At 43.8% G+C, this 14,172-nt stretch overlaps 1 protein-coding gene across 1 annotated transcript in view; it reads left to right on the forward strand.

The window, feature by feature from the left end:
* Nucleotides 1-14,172, forward strand: part of pign (phosphatidylinositol glycan anchor biosynthesis, class N) — a 54,524-nt gene that overhangs the window by 515 nt on the left and 39,837 nt on the right. The window contains exons 2-14 of the mRNA XM_080752029.1: nt 1,176-1,450; nt 2,792-2,913; nt 3,183-3,281; nt 4,358-4,464; nt 5,500-5,624; nt 6,695-6,825; nt 7,039-7,158; nt 7,333-7,373; nt 7,829-7,888; nt 8,124-8,216; nt 8,365-8,420; nt 8,613-8,691; nt 8,987-9,169. Of these exons, the coding sequence (XP_080608155.1) occupies nt 1,224-1,450; nt 2,792-2,913; nt 3,183-3,281; nt 4,358-4,464; nt 5,500-5,624; nt 6,695-6,825; nt 7,039-7,158; nt 7,333-7,373; nt 7,829-7,888; nt 8,124-8,216; nt 8,365-8,420; nt 8,613-8,691; nt 8,987-9,169 (1,443 nt within the window). The 5' untranslated portion in view covers nt 1,176-1,223. The remainder of the gene's footprint in view (nt 1-1,175; nt 1,451-2,791; nt 2,914-3,182; nt 3,282-4,357; nt 4,465-5,499; nt 5,625-6,694; nt 6,826-7,038; nt 7,159-7,332; nt 7,374-7,828; nt 7,889-8,123; nt 8,217-8,364; nt 8,421-8,612; nt 8,692-8,986; nt 9,170-14,172) is intronic.

The following is a 14,172-nucleotide window of genomic DNA, read 5'->3' on the forward strand; positions in this document are numbered from 1 at the left end:
CTTGTAGCGATGTGGAGATGTATGCTGTTTTTACAACTGCTAGTGTCATTACTAGTGGGAGCGTACATGAATGCAGCAAATATAGCTCTGGTCCATAGTGAGCTACAGCAAATTCAGGCATACTGCCTTGCAGCCATATAATGTGACATACTACAGTTAGTGGGAGAAATATGTGAAAAAGGTGTTCACTTCCGGCAGAAAGCGTGAAAATTTGCACCTAGGGGTATTTTTGTGCGCTGAATTCAAAAATTGACGGTCCCAAGCACTTTTCTCAAATTCACTTTTCTCTCATTCACTTACCATAGGGTTATGGTTAGGAAAAAAAGACCCCCCAAAAATCTTCTTTAGGTAGCATGTGAGGGGTCTATCTAGGGGGTTTTCATGATTCTGAATCCATTCCAAGCATTTGTTTTGCACAAAAAACATTCCTTGGGGAAGAAATGGACCCCACAAACTATGGTTTAGTGATGAGTCATCACTTTTCAAAGTTTTGTTGTGTCCATTTCTCGGAAAGGAATGTTTTCCGTGCAAAACAAATGCTTGCAATGGATTCAGAATCCCAAAAAACACCTAGTTTGACCCCTCACATGCTACTTGAAGAAGATTTTTTGGGGGGTCTTTTTTCCCTAGTATGGTAAGTGAATGAGAGCCACCAGATCCCATGGGAAAAGTGCTTGGGACCGTCAATTTTTGAATTCAGCGCACAAAAATACCCCTAGGTGCAAATTTTCACGCTTTCTGCCGGAAGTGAACACATTTGCCTTTTTTTGTTACATATTTCTCCCACTAAGTATATTACATCACGAGGAGCTAACGCTCTGGACCAGAGCTACAGTAGTTCCATACCAAAAGGATGCTAAAAGGATAAACCCAAGAAAGCACTATGGCTTGTTTCCATTGGGGTCCTGTGTGTTCAATTCATTGAAACATTTAAAGATAAACAATAATATGCAAAAACACCATATAGACAAGTAGTAGCTCTGCGACGCTTTGTGAGCTTGTAGATCTGCTATTTTCAAAAGATGTTTATGCACTCACAAACCTGAAATGGGGACTTTCTGCATAATGAGTACAGAGTATTTCGACATTGTGGTATTGCTACTTTTACTCAAGTAAAATACATCTGAGTGGATGCTTCTTCCATCAACTGCTCCCCTCCCCGTTTTTTTCTGCAGACCCAGAGAGGTCCACGCGGCAGCAGACGACGGCGGCCCTGATTCACCATGAAGGTGATCACCTTCTTCCTGGTGGGCCTGGCGGTCCACGTGGTCTTCTTCGCCTCCATCTTTGACATCTACTTCACGTCTCCGCTGGTCCACGGCATGCCGCCGCACGCCGTGGCGCTGCCGCCGCCCGCCTCCAGGCTGGTGCTGGTGGTGGCCGACGGGCTCCGGGCCGACAGCCTCTACACCCTGCACCCCAACGGGTCGTCCAGGGCTCCATACCTGAGGTCGGTGGTTTTCAACCCTTTTCATATCAAGTGTTACGAAGACCCTAACTCACCTTCACGTCACGTGGGTAGTTGATTAGGTAGCCACTGAATATTGGTACTCCATATCTGGAGCTATTCCCATATATAGAGATACCCGACGCAGCTCATCAAGTCTGACCTTACAATCTCCATATTTGGACACAGACAAGATATATTCCCATATGGAGACAGCTCCATATATGGAACCGGCAAAAGACATCTCGCTGCTGACACCATAATGATGGGTTCTGGTGTCACACAGTGACAGTACACAGATGGGCGCTATTTAAAGGATGGCTATCGCTTCCCGGGGTTAGATCCGACATAAGCATGAGGGTTGACACCTCGGTTCTTACCGGACACCACTGCGGCGGGTCCTAATCCTGGACAACCAGTCCCTGAGTAGTATTTATTACAAGGGTCCATTATTTATTCTGCATTTGAGCCACGGACCACCGTTTGATGAGATTTTAGCCTCTCAGAACCAAGACTTAGAATGTTTTGTTGTCGTTGGAAAAGATGTTGGCCACAATTACATGCTGTATTGATGTGGTAGGCCTACCATAGGAGAGATAATAGGCGTTGATAAAAATAACATATCTTAATGTACATTCTCTAAAAATTCTCATTTAACTGGGGACCACCTGGAACCCCCTCAAGGACCACTGGTGGTCCCCAGACCACTGGTTGAGAACCACTGCCTGAGCCTGGAGGGAGGGATGGAAGTGGAAATGAACATTATGTTCCAATGGATACAAATACAATGTAGTAGTTGTTATTCAGTCACAAGCTCTTCATGATATACTGTATATATACCCTACCCTCCCTGACTCCCTCACCAAACAATAAAACAGTAACTATAACAGGAGGGGAAAGAAAAAAATTAAAAATAATAAGTCAACATAAAGTTGTAGTCAGATATAAAATAGACGTAAGAAAGGAAAACATTTAATAATCATAATGAAATGTACAATGAACTTTTAGTATGATTAAGAAGAGGGTTTACTTAGTTTAGACCATTCAAACCAGATGTTAACCAGTCTTATTGATACTTTTGATTAGATAAGCTTAAAGCTTCTGCCATGGCTGAAACGTGTTAACTTTTGGTCTTAAGGTATGCAAGGCTATGAGCCACTCTGCTATATAATATACAGCTTTTGACATTTGGCATCTTAATAAAGTAATCACATTGATTAATCAAAGGGAAAAAATCAAAATTAAACAAATCAATCAAGTTATGATTTTGCTTGTGCTTGTCTCTAGCATTGTGTTGGGGGTGTTTGTGAGTAAGTGTGTGTTGTGTTTGTGTCATCCTATCAGGAGTGTGATCGAGCAGAGGGGTACATGGGGAGTTTCACATACTCGTGTTCCCACTGAGTCTCGACCAGGCCATGTTGCTCTCATCGCTGGATTCTATGAGGATGTTAGCGCTGTGGCTAAAGGTCTGTCTGTCTGTCTGTCTGTCTTTGAGTGCGTGTGTGTGTCTGTCCGTCTGACGTCCGTCCGTCCGTCCGTCCGTCCGTCCGTCCGTCCGTCCGTCCGTCCGTCCGTCTGTCTGTCTGTCTGTCCGCGTGTGTCTGTGTGGTTAAACTCAAAACACAAGGCTTGTATCCGCCATTATGTGAGCATAATATGTCTCTGCTTCCAGGTTTGTGTGTTGGAGGTATTTTACGTACTGTCTCTGTGTGTGTCTGTGTGTGTGTGTTTTCAGGTTGGAAGGAGAACCCTGTGGAATTTGACTCAGTGTTCAATGAAAGCAGACACACCTGGTGCTGGGGTAGCCCCGACATTCTGCCCATGTTCGCCAAAGGTACACACACACACACACACACACACACACACACACACACACACACACACACACACACACACACACACACACACACACACACACACACACACAAAACTACAACCACCACCAGCGTAACCATAATAGACCACAGGACCATCAGCTAGACTCAGCTAAACATGTAGGCTAAACATACTAGACCACCCTTATAGTTACAGATGTGTAGCTCTGTGGGTTTACAAATGGAACCGAATGGAAATTACGGGTCCATTTACATTTGTAATGGACGTTTTATGTACTTTTCAAGCACACGATTACCGGTAGAGCCGCTCAATGACTCGAGTGTGTGCCGAAACTGTGCGTCAAGTAGTCCGGCAAACTTTACTCTATAAAGATTAAAGTTGGACAAGTAGGAAGAAGTTTAAATAGACCATACAGACATAAATGTTGTGAACTTGTCTGGTTGTCTTTTAGGTGCCACTGTGCCAGTAGGCAAAAAGGGTCAATTGTAGTGGTTCTCAACCAGTGGTCTGGGGAGTGGGGACCACCACTGATCCTTAGGTTATCCCCAGCTAATGATGGAGAGTTGATAACCAAATGGACCCTTATAGATCTTTAACTCTTGAGAGTGTAAAATGAAACCAAATGGACCCATAAAGGCCCATTTGGTTTCACTTGACGCTCTCAAGAGTTAAATTATTGTTTAACATAGCATTTCTTAATTTACAAGAACTCTACTCAATTAGAAAATGTATATGTACTGTATAGAAGAATTGTTATTTTGAACAACGTTTGCCTGTTAGCTCTCCTATGGTACCACATCAATACAGCATGGAATGGGGACAAAATCTTATCCAACGATAACAAAATATCCTACGTTTTGGGTCTGAGAGGCTTAATCTCATCAGATGGTGGTCCGTGGCTCAAATGCTGAATAAATAATGGACCTTGACATGAAAAAGTTTGAAAACCACTGTTCGCACACTTAGTTACCCAGCACATGTGGTCAACATGTAAACATAATAAAGCACACATTGCTGTAAACATAATAAAGCATACGTACATGTCAATAAAGCATGCATACATGTTGTGTGTAGGTGCCAGTGGGGACCATGTCTACACACACACCTACCCAGCACAAGAGGAGGACTTTGCCTCCACAGATGCGTCCAGGTTGGATACCTGGGTGTTTGAAGAAGTCAAGGTGTGTTAGTAGGAATACTGCTGATGAGGATGATGAATTTGAGTGTCATAATAATCTTTTAAGACAAGATCATAACTTGATTGATTTGTTTATTAGATTTCTTTTCCTTTCTTTCTTTATTTTTTTTCTCAGTATAGTAAATTGTCTCACCACACGACACTATACTTTAGCTTGAATCTTTTTTATATTTATTATCATATTAATCTAGAGATCAGATAACCCTCACTCCATCCCATCCAGATGTTGCAATTCCTTTCTTCACAATCCAGGATCAGACCAATCTTGCAAATAGTGAGTTTGTATAGTGTACAGCAGGGATAGGCAACCTTAGGCACGGGTGCCAACATTGGCACAGGGGAGGGCGATCACTGGCACACTGGCAAAAGTGTGAGAGAGAGGATTTATATTTTAAAATCTAATATTTTAACATTACATTAAGTCACCTAATTTACAGCAAATTACATCCTGCGCATAATTCTGACATCATTAAAACTTAGTACTCTGACTGGGGAGGGAGCCAGGGAGATGATTGCTCTAATCGTTGTAACAATGTCCTGCCAATCAAAATACGTCAGACTTTTTGATGGTGTGTAATTAAAATGTATGATGACATGGCACCATAGAGTTATAATAAGAATAGAGAGGACACCAGATATCCCCGCCCGTCCACTTGCATTGAGTTGCTCACCCAGCGCATGAGGCGTTTTCACCCCTCCTTCCGGCTAGTAAAACCGTGACGTAGTGGGGCCTTTGTGACGCATTTTTCATCATAGTTTGTGTTCATGGACGCGCTTGGGCTCGAATTCATGAACAAGCACTTCCGGTATGAACGCGCGTCAATACAAAGAAGCCTAGACGCGCGTTCATGTTTCTGGCCCCAACTGCAGTACCTCAAAACGGCCACCATGTCCATTTGGTTTCAGGGCGCTTGCATGGCACACTATCTAGATCCTAGAAAATGGCACTTCATTTCAAAAAGTTGACCCCTGGTGTACAGTATATATAGTGATTGTTATTGTGGTCCTGGTGAGCCAGGCATTCTTCCAGTCAGCAAAGTCCAACTCCAGTCTGAAGACCAGTCTACTGGAGGATCAGAACGTGTTCTTCCTTCATCTGCTGGGCATCGACACCAACGGCCACGCACACAGGCCCATGTCACAGTGAGTTGGAAACCCTGTATTGTATTTGATCATGTGTAAATTACAACTTGATTGATTGATCGATTGATTGAATACTGTAGTATTCATATTTGTATATTTGTATTGAATACTGATCTCGAAAATGTAATTCACGCATTCATTTCATCACGTCTCGACTACTGCAACTCCCTCTACTCCGGTCTGAGCAAGAAAACATTATCCCGCCTGCAACTAATACAAAACTCTGCTGCCAGACTACCGACAAACACAAAAAAACGAGACCACATCACCCCTAATCTGGCTGACCTTCACTGGCTACCTGTAAGCTGCAGATGCGACTTTAAAATTCGGCTCATCACGTACAAAGCCCTGGACGGGCTTATTTTGTGTGTTTTTAGTGACTCTTATTGATTGTGTTGATTGTAAATTTGTGTTTTGTTTGCCATGATGTTTGTTGTTTTTAACCTTGCTCTGTGCAGCACTTTGTAACTTTGTTTTGAAAGGATATAAATAAAATTCCTTATCATTGTATTAACATGTTTGTTAACAGTACAGCAGTACAGTCTAAGAAGCCTGTTACGGTTATTTCAACTTTGTATATTATTTTTCTTCAAAAATGAATACCCCACTTCATCATAGTACACTACACAGTGTCACTAAAAGTAGCCAAAACAATAGCCGACCTACTAGCTCACAATGTGTCGCCTTGCAACATGCTGTGCGCTTTTAGATCTGGTACTTTTTGCTATATCGGACAAGATTTGAAAGTCTGTCTGTGGCTTTTAAATATTTAACCAATGAAAACCATTAACAAGAGCTTCTGACTAAATAATACATTGCATCCATTGGAATACAGGTAATTCTTTTCCATTACCCGAAAAGTAATAGTTCTTGCAAGGTTTCCACCTAATGTTTGCAACAATATGTTTGTGTGTGTGTGCTGTGTAGGGAGCATAAGAGAATATAGGCCTAGTAGACTCATACTGTGTGTGTGTGTGTGTGTGTGTGTGTGTGTGTGTGTGTGTGTGTGTGTGTGTGTGTGTGTGTGTGTGTGTGTGTGTGTGTGTGTGTGTGTGTGTGTGTGTGTGTAGGGAGTATAACGAGAATATAGGCCTGGTAGACTTGGGCGTAGAGGAGCTGGTGTCCTTGGTTGAAGACTTCTATGGTCATGATGGGAGAACGGCCTATGTATTCACCTCTGATCACGGCATGACCAACTGGGGTAAGAGTGTGAAATCAGTGGTAGTCTGTGACGTTGTATCTTCATTTGTGTTATACCTGTGTTACAACTGTGTGTGTGTGTGTGTGTGTGTGTGTGTGTGTGTGTGTGTGTGTGTGTGTGTGTGTGTGTGTGTGTGTGTGTGTGTGTGTGTGTGTGTGTGTGTGTGTGTGTGTGTGTGTGTGTGTGTGTGTGTGTGTGTGTGTGTGTTACCAGGTTCGCATGGTGCAGGCCACCCCTCTGAGACTCTGACTCCATTAGTAGCGTGGGGAGCAGGGGTTCAAAACGCCAAGAGAGTCACTGAGCCACAACCATACAGCGATGGATACCTGCAAGGTACCTGACCATGAATCAGCACTGTCAGGCAGAAACCTTGTATCTCCATTTATCAACTTTTTTTTGTAAATGAATGCATCACTCAAGAGTGCCTCACAAAAGCAGTGAAAAGGGACGATCTACAAGCTCACATGTGATTGTTATTTACAATGTTTGTATGATTTCTCTCTCCAGACTGGCATCTGGAGCATGTCCGTAGGGTTGATGTCAACCAGGTGAGAAATCAACCATGACCGCCATGTACTTGTGCCTGTACATCTATCATCTATAGTGTTGATAATAATTGAGTGCGTACTGCGTAGACATTGTGTCATTGGTTCTCAAACCTTTTCATGTCAAGGACCCGCAAATTGATACAGTATGTACAGTATTTGGCCACAGACCCCTGTCTGAAAAGATGAGATTTCTTTTTATTATATTTTTCAAAAGAGAAGCTCATAACGTATTGTAAGAATTCTATTACAGTATTACGTGCACATTTTTAGCTTGTAGATTGCCTATTTTTCAATATCCAAAGTATAAAATAGGGTTAAAGTGGTTAAACAGATTATGATGCTATATTAACTCATTTTGCTGGGAACCCCTTCAAGTACCCCTGGAGAACCACTGTTGCACTGTATGTGTAAACATGATATGAAATCTTGATGAGAGAGTGACCTTTTATGTGCAGGCTGACATCGCTCCCCTCATGGCTTCTCTCATCGGAGTGTCCTTCCCTCTCAACTCTGTGGTAATTTAAACATTTTAACATCTGCAGCATTAATTTATAAAGCAGAGTCATGGTGCTAGAAATGTTTCAGCCAGTGTGTTTTTGATGCATTCTAAGAGCACAAAGGAAATGTTTAAATCAAATCTCTCATTGTAGCTAACCTGTGTTACTCCAAAGATTACTGTTAAAACAACATTTTTCTTTCTTTTTCTTTCTTTCTTTCTTTCTTTCTTTCTTTCTTTCTTTCCTTCTTCAGGGTGTGTTACCTCTGCAGTACCTGAACAACAGTGACCAGTTCAAAGCACAAAGCATGTACACTAATGCCATTCAAATACTGGAACAGTTCAAGGTACATTCATTTACTATTCATTAGTATTCATTTTTTTTGGTAAATTGATGGTTATACAGTTAAGCATCTCCTTTATCAATCTGGTGTGTGAACTGAACTACTGGAATCCTGTCTCTATTTGATTTTATTTTGTCTCTTTTTTTCGTAGGTGAAAATGGCTCAGAAAAAAGAAACAACTTTATCTTTTCTGTTCACTCCATACAAGTAGGTCAACAGTAATTTCTGTTGATTTCTGTTTAAGTAACTGTCAAATCTACATGGTCTTGGCTTAAGAAGCCTCAGGCATCTGACATGACACCTGCGGCGAATCAGAATAGCTTGAGAAGCCGTCAGGGAAACAGAAGGTTCATACCCAAGCTGATAGTGAATGAGTCCTGTTGTGTTTTTGTTTCCCAGACCGTTGACAGAGTCCAAGCAGGATGAGTTCACCCAACAGGCCACAATACTGTTTCAACTGGAGAAGTTTGATGATGCTGTGAGTATGTTTGCAAGGCACACTACTTCATACCAACTTGTTAACCATGTAACGTAATGTCATTTATTTCTGTATTCTCCTCTCACACTATTTGATCCTTGCTCTTCTCTCTTTCCCTCTGCTAATTTAGGCATGTCCAATTTTCTGTTATTTCAAATTCTTTTGCAATCATTTCTAGACATTTAATTTACTTATTCTTTGGCATTTCCTTCCAAAGTATAAAAGTACTCTACAGTTTTTCCATTTGTTTTTCTTTCCATTTTCTTCTTTCACTCATCCCTCCATGTGGTGTCAGATCTCTCTGTGCAGGTCTCTGATCTCCCATGCGCTGGAGGGCCTGGTGTACTACCACACCTACGACAGGTTCTTCCTGGGTTGCAGTGTGGTGCTGGGCTTTGTAGGCTGGACCTCATATGTAGTCCTGGTCATCCTGAAGACTCACGCCAGCCTCCGCAGACCGCCCGGCCACACCAACACGGTCAGGACACACCCACACACATTAATGTTCACTGTTTAATGTTAACTCCCTTTTCTGTGTATATGATACTGTGTAATGTATATTACCAGTAAGACTCCCTAATCGGGAGATAAGCGACCGTAGGTCACATGTATACACAAAGAGGGCTGTAACTGCCATTGGTTCCTAGTTGTGTGGGCAATGTGTAGACATACTGTGTACCGATGTGCGTGATTTTAGGGCAAAATCTGTAGGAGCAGTGTCCAAAAATGTGTTTTGCAAGAATGGGCCTCATGGTGGCGCTAGAAGAGGGCCATGTGAGAAATGAGGGGTGGGGTGTCCGCGTTGCCTTGGCGGACGAATAGGTACCGGCCCCGGCTGTCCCGGACCCTCCTAGCCCGAGTTACGGCATTTAATGTGAGCTGCAGTGGAGGGGGTCCTCCACTGGGGGCGCCACCACTTTTGCATCCGTTCTGGAGCAGCAGGAGTCGGTGGTCCCCGGGAATTCCCCGTGAGCAGCCCCGTTGGGGTGGTCATTTGGTCATTATGAGTTACGGCATTTAATGTGAGCTGCAGTGGAGGGGGTCCTCCACTGGGGGCGCCACCACTTTTGCATCCGTTCTGGAGCAGCAGGAGTCGGTGGTCCCCGGGAATTCCCCGTGAGCAGCCCCGTTGGGGTGGTCATTTGGTCATTTTTGCACATTTGGTCTTTTTTTACATCTGGGGGTCCCCCAGGGACCTGGGGGTCCCTGGAGCTCCGGGGGTCCTTGGAGGTTGTAGTTTGGCAGGCAAGGAGCGTGTGTGCAAAATTTGGCATGGATCGGGGCAACGGTTGCGGAGATATGAGCAGGGCAATAGTGTGACGTGTGAGGTGTGACAGACAGACGGACAGACTGACTCACTCACTCACTCACTCACAGTTTGTGCAGGTTTTGATAGTAAGTGCGACCTACGGTCGCAATGATACTCAGTGTTGGCAGATTTTGTAAATGGTAAATGGTTTACATAGATTGTGCATTACATTCACCCATTCACACACACAATCATACACCGATGGCAGAGAAAACCATGCAAGGCTAGGGGATCAGAGTCTTGCTCAAGGACTCTTCGACACTAACTCTGGGGGAGCCCGGATTCGAACTGGGAACCCTCCGTGTTCTAATGACGGTTTCACTAACCCTGAGCCAATGCCGCCCCATTTTGTGAGAGGAACCGCAGTCTCGCGTAGCCAGGCCACTATTCCACATACTCCAAATGCTATATAGTCTGGAACTAAACCTCCCGAAATCCGTCATCCGTCATCTGTTCGTCATTTCCGTTCACGAAAATATATTTTAAAACACCATTACATTATTTTAAATTTACATTTCTGCTAAGCAGCAAGCTATCGATTTATATTATTATCACGAAACGGATGTGGGGAGGAGGCTTCCGTGCTCCAGACTGTTTGAAAATTGTGGGAGGCAACAGTCTGGCTTGCGAGACTAGTCGAAACGTTAATCATTAAATAACACATTTGCCTGGGAGCGCTACAAGCCATTGTGGCTGCGGGCTTAGGCTATTATTTTAGAACTAGAAAATATTGTTCCTTCGAAACAATTGTGGGCTCGCTTCAAGCCAAAAAACAATGGCTATAAAAGTACAAAATGTCAAGATCGCAGGCAGTGCTCTCTTTGACGTTACTGACACAATTCACCCTTTGTCAAGTCCCGCCCATTGTCCTGCCCCTCTCCACACCCATTGGTTGCTTTGACTTGGAGGGACATTCAGTGGGACATTCCATCCACTGCCATGTTAATTCAGTTGCTTCATATTGTTATTCTGTGTGCTCAATTCTAATTTCAAACTTTGTTTCAGTCAATTGGAGCTGCTCAGTGGCAGCATAGTGAATCAGCATGTTTTTAAATGTTTTTATTTCTCCAAAAATTATGTTTTAGCTAATTCAACATAAAAAAGGCGGAACCAGGGCGGGACAAGGCAGATAGAGCCTGCTGGTTGGTCAGTCAGGGACCAACCAGGAGGCTAACAAAGGGTGAATTGGACGCTGCATGCATGATTTGAGGTATTTTGTTCCAGAAATGTGTTATGCAAAAGTTGACCCGCTGGTGGCGCTATAACAGGCCAATGGGAGAAGGGTGGCATCTGTTCCTTGACCTAGTGGGAATGTGCTTGCAAGATTTCACGCACAACGCAGGCTGTGTTCATGATTTGAGGTGTTATTGGCCACTTTATCGCTGGGGTTGGGTATCGTTTGGATTTTTACGATTCCGGTTCCGGTTCCGGTTCTGCTTATCGGTTCCGGTTCCTAACGGTTCCTATTTCGGTTCCAAAATGGTTAAAAATATATATTTTTAGCCGTAACTGAATAGAGATTATTTTAAACGTTATTTATTTATTTATTTATTGGGTAATAAAAGGTAATATGTCTCCAGTTGCATAATTGCACATTTATGGCCTAATTGTGTTATTATTATTACTATAATAGGCCTGCCAATGTTTGGGGAGAATTCACTTTCAGTTTCATTTTAGCAACACACACACACACACACACCCACCCACACACACACACACACACACACACAGTATCTTGCTGTGAACTCTAGAGGTGAGTGGCCCGAACTCTAGAGGTGAGTGGCCCGAAGGACCGCCGAACTTCTTGTAAGATACAGGCTCTCGTCTCGGCTAGCTAGCACAGTAGCGCTAATGTTAGACCCTCTGTCGCTCTGTGGAACAGTGGATTCTAGTTTGGTTAATTCCAGAAGAAAAGCTTGGTTGCTGGTTGGCTATTTCTTCCCAATTCCTACTTGTCTTGAGACGGGGGAGCAGAGGACAGGGAGGAGGGGAGGGTCGGAATGCAGCTTGGAGCGACGCGCCACGCTGTGTCCGTACTGCGTCTAGTCGCGCCGATTGCAATGTCGTGGACAATAACTGTGACATGATCTAACCATTGTCTTCTGACAGTAACCTGCTGGCGAAAACGAGCGCTCTACTCATAAACATGCTTGGTAATCTGCTAGACGCGTCTGTACTCCTCCATTCAACATAGAGACGCTCCAGCGTTATGCTTCGACGCATCGCGGTGCTTGGATTGTGCAATTTGTGCTGTTTGTGCTGTCTTTATTTTTTAGTGCATCACATCTAGGAACCGATAGGCAGTACCGAAATTACATATATTTTTTGGGTACCCATGTCATGTTCTTATCGGTTCTGTCCCGGTACCGAATTTCGGTACCCATCCCTATTTATCGCTGCATGCAGCTATATTTATTATTATTAATAGTATTTTTAAAAAAATGTGCACTTCATAGGCATGTTAGATAAAGGTCCTTAGATTGCTTGTAGAATGTTTCATGCAAATCGTTTTACAAACTACTCAAAATTATATAGCGCCCCCCCTTTGGCCATTTGGGGTAAGATTGGTTTCAGTGATATTTGAACTAACCCGCTACACTATTTTGTCATGAAAATGTGACTTTGCGTGTATGTTTTAGAGGCAGAAGAATAATTTGCATAAAACTGCAATATTCATTGAATTATTTAAAAAGAATGTTTCAATTTAAAAAAAATACGACCAGACAGATCTTTAGATATCGGTCCAAAGTTCATGTAAAAAAAAATCCCAGGATAAAAACGGGTTTAAGCGTTTTACAAACTGCTCAAAATGGCGGAAAATCTAAGGGCGGAGCTCACTTAACAAAGACACAGATGTCGTCCACTTGAGTCAAGGCACGCGTGTAAGCAAGTTGCATGTCTTCAAACGAAACGAGGCATGACTTATGCCTGTTTAAAGTTTGAATTTTCAAACGCTACAGCGCCCCCCCTTTGGCCGATTGGAATAAGATTGGTTTTAGAGATATTTGGACTAACCCTCTAAATATTTGCCAAATGCCATGAACGTGTGACTTTGCATGTATGATTTAGAGGCAGAAGAATAATTTGCATACAACTGCAATATTCATTGAATTATTAAAAAATATTAATAATGATTAATATTAATATTTAATACTACAGTAATATAAGGGAAAGACTCAGGGCCCCCCCCCCAGGTATCCTAGAGACAGTAGCATGCTGTCCCAGGAAGGGGAGAGAGCCACCCCACTACATAGTAGGCGGGGCAGCAGCACCTAGAACCGTATGCGCCATAGCAGAAGGCGCAACGTCCAGGTGATAGTAGGTCGCAAAGGTGGACGGCGAAGACCAATTCGCCGCCGCCCAAATCTCCTCAATGGAGACACCTTTGGACAAAGCCCAAGAGGTAGACACACCCCTAGTACTGTGGGCCTTAAGTGCTTCCGGCACTTCAGACCCAGCCCGGGTGTAAGCCAACCTAATAGCATCCACAATCCATCTCGACAGAGTGGGTCTGGACACCGCTTTTCGCTGACGGGCATTCATGACCACGAAAAGCTGAGAAGTAGACCTGCTGTCCACCGTCTTGTCACAGTAGGCCTTCAGGGCCCTAACTGGACAAAGACAATGAAGACGCCTATCCTCCTCCGATGCAAACGGAGGAGGATGGAAAGCCGTCAAAACAACAGGTTCCTTCGGGACCACTCGGTTCTTAGGAATAAAACTCAATTGAGGTTTAAGAAGAACCTTGGAGTCATTATTGAGAAACCTCATACAATCAGGGCTCACAGAGAGCGCATGAAGGTCGCTCACACGCTTAGCCGTAGACAAGGCAAGCAAAAGAGCTGTCTTGAAACTTAAATGTTTCAAAGAGGTCCTCCCAATCGGTTCAAAGGGTGCCTTGCAAAGGCCCTCAAGAACCACTTGTAGATCCCAAACAGGGAACAAAATTCTAGTCACAGGTCTTAAACGGTCGTGGGTGGCGTCCCAGCCCGAGCGGCTGGCGTCTGTGGTGATCACCTTGCGTGACACCACCACGCCTATGGAGACTCCACTCATCAACAACGCCTGGTCCCGCCATGGGACTAGCGCGTCCATGCAGGCCTGGCTGACCACCACTTCCCTGCACCCTTGCAGGGGAGGAATCCTGAGCGTCAGTGTCCACCGCCAGAACG

The sequence above is a fragment of the Nannobrachium achirus genome (genome assembly GCF_963921795.1).
Source record: "Nannobrachium achirus genome assembly, chromosome: 21".
Lineage (NCBI taxonomy): Eukaryota > Metazoa > Chordata > Actinopteri > Myctophiformes > Myctophidae > Nannobrachium > Nannobrachium achirus.